Source organism: Meriones unguiculatus, chromosome 5, assembly GCF_030254825.1.
Source record: "Meriones unguiculatus strain TT.TT164.6M chromosome 5, Bangor_MerUng_6.1, whole genome shotgun sequence".
In the NCBI taxonomy this organism is placed as follows: domain Eukaryota; kingdom Metazoa; phylum Chordata; class Mammalia; order Rodentia; family Muridae; genus Meriones; species Meriones unguiculatus.
In genome coordinates this window covers 111,262,430-111,276,825 of record NC_083353.1, presented here as the reverse complement: position 1 = coordinate 111,276,825, position 14,396 = coordinate 111,262,430, and the positions used below count along the sequence as shown (strand labels likewise).

The 14,396-nt window shown below is 41.1% G+C and overlaps 1 protein-coding gene across 3 annotated transcripts in view; it reads right to left on the bottom strand.

The window, feature by feature from the left end:
* LOC110546046 (chromatin remodeling regulator CECR2) overlaps positions 1-14,396 on the bottom strand; it is a 104,364-nt gene that overhangs the window by 34,082 nt on the left and 55,886 nt on the right. For all 3 annotated transcript variants that reach the window (XM_021632580.2, XM_060384095.1, XM_060384096.1), the window contains exons 2-7: positions 13,041-13,135; positions 7,402-7,585; positions 5,104-5,243; positions 4,512-4,616; positions 2,832-2,881; positions 1,668-1,837 (exon numbers count right to left, since the gene is read on the bottom strand). In XM_021632580.2, coding sequence (XP_021488255.1) covers positions 1,668-1,837; positions 2,832-2,881; positions 4,512-4,616; positions 5,104-5,243; positions 7,402-7,585; positions 13,041-13,135 — 744 coding nt within the window. The remainder of the gene's footprint in view (positions 1-1,667; positions 1,838-2,831; positions 2,882-4,511; positions 4,617-5,103; positions 5,244-7,401; positions 7,586-13,040; positions 13,136-14,396) is intronic.

Sequence of the window (14,396 nt, the reverse complement as noted above, 5' to 3'; positions counted from 1 at the left end):
TATAAATGCATTTATTCCAAGTGATTTTAAAAAATAAAGACAACAGAGTCACCTGGACAGGTTATAAGGGATGTGGTAGGTAGGAATGTGTTATCTAGAAAAAAATGGCAGTTGGTTCTGGTAACTAATCATAACCTACAGTCATTCAGCACCAGCAGGAAATCCTACTAAACACACATTTTAATCACATTTATAGTCCTCTACAAAAACACTCTATAGTTTTGCATTTTACATTTTTTCCCCCTCTTTTCTTAGAGGCCGAGAATGCAACCCCAGTGAGGTGCATGCTTAAGACCTTAGGACTGATCCCCAGTTTTGCAAAAACAAATTTGTGGCTGTTATATTATATTGGACAAGGGCTTCCAAAATAGTATTGCTAACACTATAGTCTTGGTTTAGCCTTGACTTGATGGATTATAATGTGTTCTTCATTTGGTGGGGAGGCAGCTCCCACATGCAAGTATTAACAAGCTGACATGGGGATTACTGACAGTGTATTTAATTTTAATCAGAAATGGAGATCAAAGTTTTCACTGAAGTCTAAGCATCAAGAAGGAAAAGTGAACAGAAGCTACTGGCAATGGATACCTACTGGAAAGGGGGGGAGGAATGTTTTCTCCAATGGAATGTCACTGGATTTACCAATCCCTACCTAAAGAGCCATAGGCAATTAATGGCTGCTAGAGGAGTAATAACCATCATCGGTGTGGCCAATGATAAGCGGGTGTTGCTCAACTAAAAAAACCTCTACCCATTTGGGTAACGCTAATTAAATGCAGTGGGCCATAAAAACACAACAAAATAAAAAAGTAGAGCGAGCTGTACTGGAGAGACAATACCTGGAAGGGGCATCAGCAAAGTAGATTATAAACATAAAATACTAAAGAATAAATAACTGGAGAAAAAAAAAAAAGAAGGTCTCATGTTATAGCCCAGAATGGTCTGGAACTATGTAGCTTAGGCTAGCTTCAAACTCGTGATCCTCCTGCTTACTCTGGAGAACTAAGACTGTGTCAGCAGACATGACTTATAGGCTTAAAAACAAAATGTATGTGTACGATGGAGAGAGACAAGGGAGTGAGCAAGCACAAGAGTGTGCACATGAGTGCAGGCCCATAGAGTTCACAGGGTTTTGAATCCCCCAGAGCTGGAGTTACAGGCAGTTGTTAGTGACCTGACATGAGTTCTGGGAACTGAACGGAATGTGGGTTATCTGCAAGAGCAGCATATACTTTTAAGTCCTGAGCCACATAACATCCAAAGGGTGTGAAAAGATGTTTGAAAATGTCACGTATGGGGTGTATATAGATTGAAATATAGTTCATATAATCTACAATGAGAAGACACTACGAACAGCTCAGGCAGAGTTAGGAATTGGCACAAACGTTCAAACGCTGACACTGTGAGGGAGAAACAAATTAGGTCCTAAAATGATCATTTTTCTTGCGGTGTCAGGGAGGGCAAATTCAGGCCATGTTTTGTGATAGTTATAGGGTAAAGAAAGCTGATTTTAGCTTGCAAAAAGTCATGCTAAGAACTAGGCGGTGTCAGACATGTAAGGAATACGTCCTAAGTGAATGTCCTAAGAAAAGCAGGTGTGTGAACTTCTACCCTGACATCCAGTTCTACCAGGCCAGAGTGGGGCCTGAGCAGCAGGGAGGCTCTACCTTCTGGGCAATCATGTTGCAGATTTCAGGCAGGAAGTCCTCGCTGAGGAGCTTGTAGAGTTGCCGCTCTCGCAGAGAGGTCCTCTCTCGGAAGCTCTCAGTGACCTGTCTCCATTCTTCTTCTGTTTGACACAAGAGCCACCAAGTACCTTGGCCTGGCCCTCGGGAACCTACAGAAAAAAGAATGGATTCACTAGAATAGAGCCTACACTGAGACCTTTTGTTCTTACCATCCTGGGTCATGACTCATACAAAGAAATTATGGGAAAAGGAGTCATTAGTCTTCTAATGGCTGACAGTACATACTTTTCTCTTTTAGGAAAAAGTTGCTCATAAAAGTGTTGAACTCCAGAGATAAGTAATCCTCCTGCCTCAGCCCCTCAAGCACTGGGATTACAGGAATTTTCCACAATGTCTAGAGGGTAATGTACACCTTTCATTTTAAATTAGACTGGCCTTAAACTCAGAGATCCACCTACCTCTGCCTCCCAAGTGCTGGGACTATTATACTTTTGATTTTACTATCACTATCATTGTCTGTAACTACACAAATGCTTAGCAAAACAAAACTATAACTATTGTGATTTAACATTCCAGAAATGCTTAAAATGTATTATTTTTTAGAAAACAGACTGTAAAAATGTATGCCCTATCTCATTTATGATACTGCAAATGGGTTAGTTACCTCCAATTTAAAGCATTTGAATTACAGAATTAAAATCTAATCAGAGGCCAGGTGTGGCACTCAGGAGGCAGGGCACATGGATTTCTGAGTTTGAGGCCATCCTGGTCTACAGAGTAAGTTCCAAGACAGCCAAGGCTACACGGAGAAACCCTGTCGCAAAAAACCAGTAGTAGGAGGAGTAGTGGTAGTAAAGTCACAGATAAAATCTACTTATGCACACATGCATGCATGCAGCACTTCCCAGGTCACTGACGTTAAAAGACAGCTCTCCCAGAACTTGCTTGCCTACCCAAAATGTCTGCATCTTAAATATACTGTGCCAGGTGACACAACAGAGCTATTCCTCATAGTAAGTGTCTCTGAGCTAGATGCTGGTAAAACAGCAAGCGAAAGAATAGGAGACTGCAAGAATCATCCTAATATGCTGTACTAGAATGGATCGTGTTGACTTGACACACAGGAACAAAGATCATTATTACCATTTCTTGTCTGTAGGTCAGGTGCCAAGGAATTTCCGTCCTGCTTTTCACTGAAACACAGCAAAAAGAGGAAACAATTAAAGCAAGATGCTGACATGCCCAAACTGGTTTTTCTTGCAAGTATGGACCCAATTAACATAAGTGTGGCTGGGTTGGGCTGTCAAAATTCAAAGTTAGGAATAATTTTAATGAGAAATAAAAGCAGAAATATGCCAAAAACATGGGCTATGAAGTTTTACTGCCTCTGCTCAAGACTGTCAGTTACCAGTAGAGGGTAGTACAAGCCCACATGTACCAACACAATGGTTCTATATTCCCAACATTAAGGCAGGTATAAAACAGATTTCTGACTATAGGAAATAAACAGATTTCTGACTATAGGAAATATGTTGACTATATAGATCACAAGTGACTACAGGACATTTTCCAAAATACCACAAGGAAGAAATAGGCAGTTGTAATCTGCTTACATTTAACTGATCTTACTAAACGTGATTTCTTAAGAATGCTTTCGATTAGCACCTTTGTTTTATTACAGCCTTGCTATGCAGCCCAGGCTAACCTGGAACTTAGAATCTTCCTGCTTAAGCCTAGGACTATTTCTTTGTTGTTGTTGGGGGGTGGGAGGGGAGCACTGAAATCGCCACTGTAAAGATAGCCAAATTAAGTAGAACTTCTAAATCCTCTAGAAGAGGCTCTTCATGCTGTTACTAGATATATTAAGGAAAGGGGAGCGCCTAGCCCATTGTGGTCAGTGTCATCCTGAGGCTGGTAGTCCTGGGTCCTGTAAGAAAGCAGGCTCACCATGAGGAGCAAGCCAGTAAGCAGTGCCCCTCCCTGGCCGCTGCCATCAGCTCCTGCCTCCAGGTTCTTGCCCTGTTTGAGTTCATGTTCAGGCTTTCCTTCAATGATGAGTATGATGTGAAAGTGTAAGCCCAATAAACCCTTTCCTTCCCAGCTTGCTTTTTGGTCATGATGATCCATCACAGCAACAGTAACTCTAAGACAGGTGGTGTGCACGTAATCTGAATGCTAAGGGAGCAGACTGTAAGTGAGGAAGACACCAGAACCAAATGATAGCTGTCTGTGCCAACTTCTCTTGTTCTCACTCTTTTTCTCTGTCCTGGGTACCCTCTTCTCTCTCTCCTCATGGCTCACACACCTTCTCTAGCCCTTTTCCAGGCCTTCCTCTCCCTCCCCCCAATTAACTTCCTTAAAAGGGAGGGGACAAAACAAAAACCTAGAATGATATATAATTCTACTAACTGGTCAACCAATGGTTGGTGGGAAAGGAGCCTAGATCCTCGTGTATTCTACTACTGTACTATATCCACAGCCTATAATAAGTAGCCATGAAACTAATCTGTCCCACTTGCGAGTGGTATAACTAATTTAAAAATATACACTAACAGGAATGTTCCTCAAATACTATGGGTCAAGCACAGCCTTTGTTTTCTTGCACTGTCACGCACTATTCTGTTGAGTTTAATCCTCACTAAATGAACAACCATCATCCAACGGATAAAAGGTTTAGGGAGGCAGGTAGCTTCACAGACAGAGATGCTTCACAATTTCTCGTGGACACTGACTCAGGTCTCCATGCACAACCAAAAATAATAAAGATGACGTGAAGTTAAGGTCCCTTTCCAGTATGAGTCTGTGAACACAGACAATTCTTACCTAGATATAATCTCCTCCTGAGTTTTCTTCCGTTTTGGCGGCCTTCCTCTTCTTTTGCCTGTTTTTCCAGGAACATTTGAGACATTTTTTTGTCGTTCATTTTCCCTAAGAAACAATATCATTAAATAGAAATGTTCTGGCAAAGTACTAACATGATTCTTGTATTAGTAACTACAAGGATACCAAAATGGATTATGCAGAACAGCAGAAACAGGGAATACACAGAGTGATCTCTCTTCCATAGGGATTACCACAGTGTGGAATCAAGGAAAACTGACATTAAAATATAAGATCTAACACCTTCTTAATAGTGCTGTATTAAATAGTCTGTGTGATTGTTCAGGTACTTATCAGGAGTCTCTTATGGATACTCCGCACTCAAATCATAGTATCTTTCACCAGTCTTGTGGTAAAGGCTATAGAGTAATTCCTTTGTGTTTTAATATGAAACTCTTCGCCATCCTGTCACAGGCATGCCAATACAACCAATCATTGCATTGGAAAAAACCAAAGTGCTATTATCATTCTGCTATATTAAGTTTCCTGGCATTCTAACAGAGCAGTCATCACAGCTCTGACATTACTGACCTACCTGCTCAAGGACAGCTCGCCATTAGACCTTCCTTGAACTGGGTCTTCTTTGTACATTCGTGTCCCATAGAAGTACCAGTAGAGTGCACCTGAGTTGTCTTCACCCAGAGGCTCCACTCTGAGACTGTCTGCATCGAGACCCTAGGCAGAAGAGGAACAATATAAAACAGGAGAAAACTAAAGTGACAATTCAAAATTTATATTCAGACACACCTCTTTTCGGTATGCATGGGGGGGGGGCGGCGGTGTTCAAGACAGGGTCTTTCTGTGTAGCCCTGTCCTGGAACTCACTCTGTAGACCAGACTGGCCTCGATCTCACAAATCCACCTGCCTCTGCCTCTTGAGTGCTGGAATTAAAGGTGGGCACTACCACCAGCTGGCACGCCTCATATTTTAAAATGCCTATATGATGTATGAATTTTTCTATGAAGAGAAATGAAATACAGGCAGAACAAAATAGGAGGGGATGCTTTATTTGATGGCTAAGACAAGGAAATTTTACATGTTCCCTATAGCCAACCATGGCAACCCATGGTTGACTCACACACTGTCAAAAAGAGAAACCAAAAAGCCACGACCATCTGGTTTACAAGTGCTACCTTATGGGTACTTGTTTGAAAGGAGGGATAAGCACACTGAATAGAATGAGAACACTCAATACAGTTCTCACTCTAAGACAAGACCCTCACTCTAGTCCAGAACAGCCTTATACTTCAACAAGCCTCTGCCTCGGCCTCCCAAGTGCTGGTATTATAGAGGCTCAACAGCCGTTGAGACCCTACCATGTGTATTTCTAATCAGAAGGCTTTGTTTCAAGTAGTTTGGCACATACCTTTCCTACCTTTTGAAAAACTTTTATTTTTACTTTTCATTCATGTGTATGTACATGTCATGTATGCTCAGGTGCCCATGGAGGACAAGGAACACATTGGATCCCATGAAACTATGTCTACAGACAATTATGAGCTGCCAGTGTGAGCACTGAGAACTGAACTCTTCTGGATTCTTAAGCACTGAGCCATCTCTCCACCCAAAACAAGGCACCTTATTTATCCCAGCTGAGATCCACGGCCTGCTCCGTACTGGCCTACACACCGTTATTGCAAGTGCTCAGCAAGGACTACAATAAATTACATGATTTTCTTATGTGTCTGTGCACAGCGCTCAAATGAGCACTGTTATATTTAATCACCTGATTCATGGGGCTAAAGATGGGATACAAAGTGAATAAACTGTAATAAAATAAATAAATTTTAAAAAATCACCTGATTGCAAAGGATTAGAAATTGATCTCCCAAGCCAGGTTATGGTGGTGTACGCATTTAATCCCAGCACTAAGGAGGCCAGAGGCAGGTGGAGGGACCAGCCCAGTCTATGTAGAAACTGTCTCAAAGCAAACAAAGGAACACATACACACAATAATAATAATAATAATAATAATAAATTGACTTCCCAATTTGTAAAAGCATTAATCTAACTACTTTCTTGTAACACATATAAAATAGGTAAATATATCTTTAAGATTTTTATGTATATTACTATGTATACAATGTTCTGCCTGCATGTACACCTGCACGCCAGCAGAGGGCACCAGATCTCACTACAGGTGGTTGTGAGCCACTATGTGGCTGCTGGGAATTGAACTCAGGATCTCTGGAAGAGCAAGCAGTGCTCTTAACCTCTGAGCCATCTCTCCAGGCCCAACAATATATATGTAAAAATAGGCAACAGCAATAGAAAGTAAGAGAAATAGAAGAAATGTCCACTCCTTTCTTCAATGTATTTCCTTAAAAAGATGTTCACTTATTACTTATACATCGATCTGTGCTACATATGTGCCTACACATCACAAGAGGGCAGCAGATCTCATCACAGATGGTTGTGAGACACCATGCGGCTCTGAGAACTGAGCTCAGGACCTTTAGAAGAACAGCCAATGTTCTTAACCTGAGCCATCTCTCCAGCTCGTATTTTTGTTTTTAAATTGTAATGTGTACAAAAAATATAGTTTCACGTTTACTATTTATTTTAATTATTGAAGAAAATTCAGTGGCAAATTCATTGTTGTGTGAAGACAGGACTACAAGTAGGTTCTCCTGTCTGAAGTAGGGTTCAGGAAAATAAAAGAACTAAGTTCAAAAGCCATACACCTGCATGGCTTGCGATCTTTTGGCCACATGAGAATGGCTGTACAACAGGTCACTATCAATTAAAAGCCTAAAGACTACTGTGTACAAGTTAAATTCTTATTTCTCCATACTTTCAGATTTCACTCAGAAGAGCTTGCTTGAGAGGTACCTTGAGAAGATCAAAGACATCATCTGCATCTAGCCGGTAATCACAGAGGCGATGCAGGATCTCCACCCGAGTTCGCAGAGGAAGGTCCTGGAAACTGGATTCCCTCAGAGGATTGGGCTTTCCTTCTTCAAGCTCCCAACGGTAGTTAATAATGTCTTCTAGGTAGCTGTGGAATGTCTGAGGCCTAATTAAATGGTCCCAAACACAAAAATACATTAATTAAAAAACAAAACAAACAAAAAAAATCAGAAAATGAGCAGAGAAAACAGACAGGCAGGTGGATCTCTCCGAGTTCAAGGCCAGCCTAGTCTAGTAAGTTCCAGGACAGCTAGGACTACGTAGAGACCTTGTCTTCATAGCCCCCAAAACAACAAAACAAAATTAAACTTAATGACTATGTGTGTTCACGTCCATATGGCGTATGTGAGGGTCAGGGAACACCTGTGGGAGTTGTTCTCCCTTTCTATCGGGATAGGCAAAGGTACACAGAGAAACCTGTCTTGAAAAACCAAAACCAAGCAAAAGAAACCAGTTGTCAGGTATCATTACAGGAAGAATTTTTAGATACATTACTGCTCAGGGCACAGTATGATCTACTATCTCTGCTCTGAACAGAAGTTATCTTCACTCTAGTACTCAGTTATTCTAATCTCCTTCCCAATGCAGAAAGAAATGAGAAACTGAGAGAGGAATTGCTCATGCCATATCCTTAAAATATGTACTTAATGGGCAAGTGCCTTATATGACTAGAAGAGTGATTCGGGAGTGATCCGGAAGAGAACCAGAAAGCACTAGAAGGAACATGTTACTGACATTTTGTACTGAGAAAGGAAATAACAGAATACCCAAAACTAAAACACACTGAGGAAACTGGGTGTGCATCAAGTTTACAGAACAGTAAACAAGAGGCAGCACTGAGGCGGTGCTGCATGCGTGGCCAGGAGCAGCAAGGCAGCACACCTGCTCCTAAACACGGCGAATCCCAGGACAACCCTCCAGGCAACTTTGATGACCCAGCAAGGACAAGACCATTCTCTCGCATGCTACTTTGTGAACTCATCTCTGATGTTTCTCTTCCTGATTCTCTTAAGTACTTACTGTGCTGGTTTGCTTTCTAAATTTTGCATATGCATGTATGTATCCCAGTTTTCCTCATTTTATATTTACAAGACAAAATCGTGGGTAATGCTTCTGAAGAGTGCTTTATTTGCAAACTTTATTTATGTGATTAGCTGCTGGGGAGCAGGCACTACAGCTGCTTACTCCAATGCCAAAAGCTAAATTGTAGAGAGCCAGAGACCACTGGTCTGGCATACCTCTCCTACTTGGGAGTAGGTTCTATCATACTCAAGGACTTAAGAGGATTATTACATGGACTATCCTCACAGCTCAACAACCACCCACACAATCCTTTGAAGAACCACTTTTTCTTTCATCTCTTTAGGTAACAGAGATCAAATCCCAAGGCTCCAACATACTAGCTGAGTACTCTATCTCTGAGCTATACCCTCAAGTTTTAAAACAACACTTTTAGTTAGCAATAAACAAACTCCTGAACATCCTCCCTTGTCCTGAGGCAGAAGGCTGGACTTGAACTCCTGGACAATTAGAGATGTGACCTGAAAACTTCTGAAATAAAGCTTCACTACTCTCTCTCTCTCAGACAGAAAGAATTAGACTGAAGAGTCTTAAGCCCCACTGTGGTCCTCAGAAAGTTCAGCTTAGATGAGACGACAGACCACAACAAACACGAGGGGGAGGGCACTGGATGACATGGGTGTATGAACATGTTTTGCTGTAATTTCCTCAGTTACAGAAATAAACTTCTAAGCATAATAGTTCATGGCTATAATCTAGGACTCAAGAGGATGAGACAGAAGGATTATGGTGAGTCAGAGGCTAGCCAGGCATACTCTAGCTCACTTTCTTCCTCTGGGGTGGGAGGCTGGGGTAGACAAAGTACTAGATGGTAACTTAAGTACTTTGCATGGCTACGTTAATTCTAAATTGTAGTCAAGCTTAGCTTGGAAAACCTTCTAATACAGAGATACAATTCAAGAAGGTATGAATGCAGGCAATAAACAACAGCAAGGTAGGACAGTGTATTTTTCTCCAGTAGAAATCAGCTATTTTCACATCATGTTATATATTCTGCAGGTACCTCAAAGTAAATAAATATTTATGCTCATCAATAGTTGAAGACAGTAATGCTAAAAATTAGAGATGCTAAAAAAAAAAAAAAAGAGTTTGTAATTTTAGACACACATCACTATCAGTATAGTTCAGTTGTTAGAGAAATTACCGTATCAGAAATGGGATGTAGCTTAGTTGTTAAGAGTCACTGACTCAATTTCCAGTACCACAAACACTCTGGGCATGGTGGTGCACATGTCATCCCAGCGCTCAAATTCCAATCATCCTGCACAGCCAGGTGGAGTCCAGCCTGGGCTTTATGTGACTCTGAAAAGGACCCTGAAACTATGACCCACCTTGGCCTGAGCTGATATCTAGATTTTGATTTGTTTTGTAAACAGCCTTAAAGGTAAGACTGGTTGTTTTTAAGTATATTATTTTAGAGCTTAGTTTAAAGGGTAAACAAAGGAAGAATACCGTTGTAACTGTAGTGTCAGGGCTCTAAGAGAGGCAGTGAAGAGTCCTGCTTAGTCCCTGTTGGGTTTCAGACCAACGACAGCAGCTAAGGTGCATATTGAACATACCAAACCAGACCAGGCCCCCAGGTTCTTCCAGTGCCCTTCAGTCCTGACCTGCTGCAGTTGTGTGGCATACCCAACCCTCTGCCCAGTATTCTCCAGCCCAGAGGCTGGGCTTCCCCTCCCCCAGAAGCTCTTCCCTATAGAATACAGATTTTTGGTCTCTCCTCTCTCTCTCTCCCTGTGTATCCAAGCTATCTCTCTTTCTCTTCTCCCAACTCTCTGTCCCTCCCCATGGCAACTTCCCTGGCCTCCTTCCTTGGGATCAGTGAACACGCCTAAGACTTTTACCCAATAAACCTGCCTTTATGCTTTAATCTGACTTGAACTGACTCATTTCAGAGGAGAAAACCTACTAGTCCCCATTAACAGATCTAAAGGGTATCATGTTCAGAGCGAAGGAAAATTACCTCAGTTTCCACATCAGTTCAAAGATGAAGAGTCACTTCTATGGTGGGCAGTCTGCTGATTTGCCAACAATCTTTATAAAAACATTTTGTTTACTTTTTATGTATGTGTGTTTGTGTTTTACCTGCGTGCCTCTGCACCAACTGCATGCCTAGAGCCAAAGGAAGCCAAGAGGGCACCAGATGTTCTAAAATTCGGAGTTACAGACAGTTGGGAAGCAAACCTAAGTCCTCTGGAAAAAAAATCCAGTCCTCTTTAAAAAGCAAGACATAACTGCAATCCCATTAACAAAATCTTAACTGGGCAATTCTTTCAACAGAGTTAACTTCTGGAAATAAGAGTAAAGAGGTAAGAGTTGAATACCTAGTGAACTTAGTATAAAGCTACTCATTGTAACACGCTTACCACAGTTAAAAGCTAGACAAAATGCCTACCTAAGGAGCTGGATTATCTGTCAATCCAATCACATTTGGAGAAAAGATGGTTACAAAAAAATGTTAAACATAACTGTAGATATGAAAATGTCAAACCAGGTAAATGTGATTACAAGTGAGCTTAAAAATGAATGAATGCTACCAGAAGTGGCAAAGCATGACTCCACTCCCACCACTTGGGAAGCAATGGCAGGTGGGCTGACCACAATTCTGAGGTCAGCCTGTGCCAGAGTGAGACACTGGTGGTGGTGGTGCTGGTGTTAGTGGTAATGTTCATTTTAATATCTCTGACCAAACTAACACACAATCTAACACTCCATTAAGTATGAAGTTTAAAATACTATTACGCATATACTTTACTCAAAATAGGCATCATACATACAACCATAAAGCATCCCTCTTAAACTTACAAACCATATGGAGAAAGTAACAGGTGTTTTTAGGGCTAGCAGTTACATAAGGGAGAGAGTGTGCTTAGCATGGCCAGGGCACAAGAGCTGGTCCCTACCACACTTCCTGAAAGGAAAATTTTGCAAGAGTATCTGAGACAGAGCAAACCAGACTTCCATTCATGAGCTAATGATGTCACTCATTCCCTCAAAGAATTAAACTTTCAGCTTACCAATGTCTACAAAATTTCACCCAGAAGTCCATCTAGCACATTTGTTGCTATCACTAAAATCTTACCTGCCATGCAGGCTGACATGAAGTCAGAACACTGCATCCAGGATGACAAAACTAGGGGTGGTGTCAAAGTCTACTATTCCAGCGCTCTTTGTTTTTTTCAAGATAGGGTTTCTCTGTGTAGCTCTCCCTGACTTTCCTGGAACTTCCTCTGTAGACGGGGCTGGCCTTGAATCCACAGAGATATGGAGACCCCTGCCTCCCAAGTGCTGGGATTAAAGGTGTGTGCTGCCATCACCACCTGGGAATTGTAGCACTCTGCTCCTCGCCTAAACTAGAGGGGTAAAGGCAGGACCTTCAGGGCCTGCTTTGGCTACTTATCAAGTTCAAGGACAGGCCAGTACCTCGCAGACGAATACCCTGAATAACAACAACACTGTCCACCTCCCCCAGCCAATATAAAGTTACCCTACACATTCACACTGATCTAGCCTACCAGACCAGCACACTGGATTCATGACAACAAAATGATGGTGATGCACTATTTTTTTAAATTAAAAAATAATCTATTATATTTTCAAATTATGTATTTATGTTGGTATATGTGTAGGTCTGAGTACACGCCCATAGAGGCCAGAAGAAGGCATCAGTCTTGGGAGCTAGATAGTTGTATGTCATCAAACTTGCAAACTTTATAGTATGTGTTCTTAAGCACTGAGCCACCTCTCCAGTCATGTTTAACTATTTGAAAAGTATAAACTGAACTCCTACATAGCTTCAAAGTGCCCAAAGACTACAACACAGGGTAATTGGCCTTTGGGTTGAGTTTGCCTTATTTTGTTTCAACTTGGACCAAATCAAAGGCAAGCTGATGATCCACGTCTACAGTTCAGTTTAAGCAGGACGCGACCTTTCAAGCTCAGGAGTTCTACCCCAACATATAGAGACCCAGTCTCAAAACAAAGTGAAGAAAAGAGCTTCTGATCAGAGAGTTCTGTACTAGTGTATGGAGACAGCATCTACTCCCAAACTGTACATCCCAATAGTTCCAGACAGCGGTCAACCTGGCATTACAGAACCCAGAGACAAGTTAATTCTGTTACTATACTAGTTACAGGAACAACTGGAGTCATGCAAGCCACAGAATGCAGTGAAACTTGATTTTAATTTGTTAGGCAATATTTTGACGGTATTGCAGGCCAAAATAAGAAAGAAAGAGAGAGACAGAGAGAAAGAAAGAGACAAAGTAGCTAACGAGATGACATTTGTTTTGTAAACATAAAATAAACTCAAAAATTATAGTAAAGAACAAGCAGACGTAGAGACTGGGAATGCATTTGTGTAGAGAGTCTACACTGTTGTGTACTGGCAATGCTGGGTTCTTGTCACGGGAGAGCGGAGCTCCCTAACAACAGGTTAATGGGTTCCCTATACAAGAAATAGTAAGAGCAGGATTACTCACGTGATATCCCTTCGCTGATAACAGCCCTGAAGCAGGCAGGCAATCAGATCACTGATAAATTCCACATCATCTCTGTGAAGAGCTGCCTCCAACTCCTAAGAGGAGATAGAAACAGATCAGAGATTTGTTTAAATGCGCTGTCCTTGCTCAGCATTGCCAGACTGCAAACAACAAAATGATTAGCAGCCTTGTTCCTGTGTCTATTGTCCATGTCAAAAGGACAATGAGCATTTAGCATTCTAGTTTATTTCTTCCATTGCATCTTACTAGCCCCCATCACCTTTTATCTGCATCCTTCACAGCAGAAGAAATATATATAAGCATATTTCTTTTTATGAAATTGATGTTGCTTACATAATCAAAGAACGTTCTAAAAATTATGCCACTATGTGTGTTAGTTTGTGTGTGTATGTTGTGCTTCTCCACTTTATTTTATGAGACAATCTCTTAAACTGGAGATTGCTGGAGAGGACCTGATCCCTGTCTCTCCAGCCCTAGGGTTGCGGACAAGTATCTCAACAACTGACTTGTTAACATGGGTCCTGGAGATTCAAACTCAGGTCCTCATGCTTGCTTAGCAAAGCACTTTACAGAATGAGTCACTTTCTTAGCCCCTTACTTTATATTTAAATGACAACGAAGCACCATACAATTGATTATCAGTTAGTCTTCATTTACTTGACAGTACTATTAGTCCACCTTCAACAGCTTTAATGAACCATTAAAAACAAAACAAAACCCACTACGTTTTGAATGAAGCAGCACTGGGAGAAATGCAGTGTGGCTCTACCTACATAACTGTGAAAACAGATTGCTAGAAAAAGATTACTTTTACGTCATCTGGAAAGAAACATGGAATGACTGTTAATAGTTAATTTACTTGCCCTCAACGTTCAGGTGGAAGCTACAGAAGACAGCTGATCTTCACAAAGAATTTAGAGATTTAAGAGATGAGCCAATGAGCAAAAAGTAGCAGTGGGAAACATCAGTAATCTTTTTTCTCTTTTCAATCCTCCAATATAAGAATACTCTCTGAAGTGATGGAATATATCTGTAAGTCATTAATTTTTACAATGTAAATTTACCTGCATTTAAAAAAAAAAAAAAAAAAAAAGACTTCCAAGAGTCTGCTTACAACTTGCTAGCTCACTAGATCTAGAATCCATGGGGAAAAAAACCAAAACCTAACAACTTTTGGGCACTTATCTCAAAAGCATGCCATGTGATTTCTGACGGCACCACTTATAAGTATCTATATGCACACTCATCAAGTGGACAGTCTGTTTCTAGAACAGAGAAATAATCAAGTTTTATGCAATCTAATGAATCGCTCCATTCATTCATTCATTCGTTTGT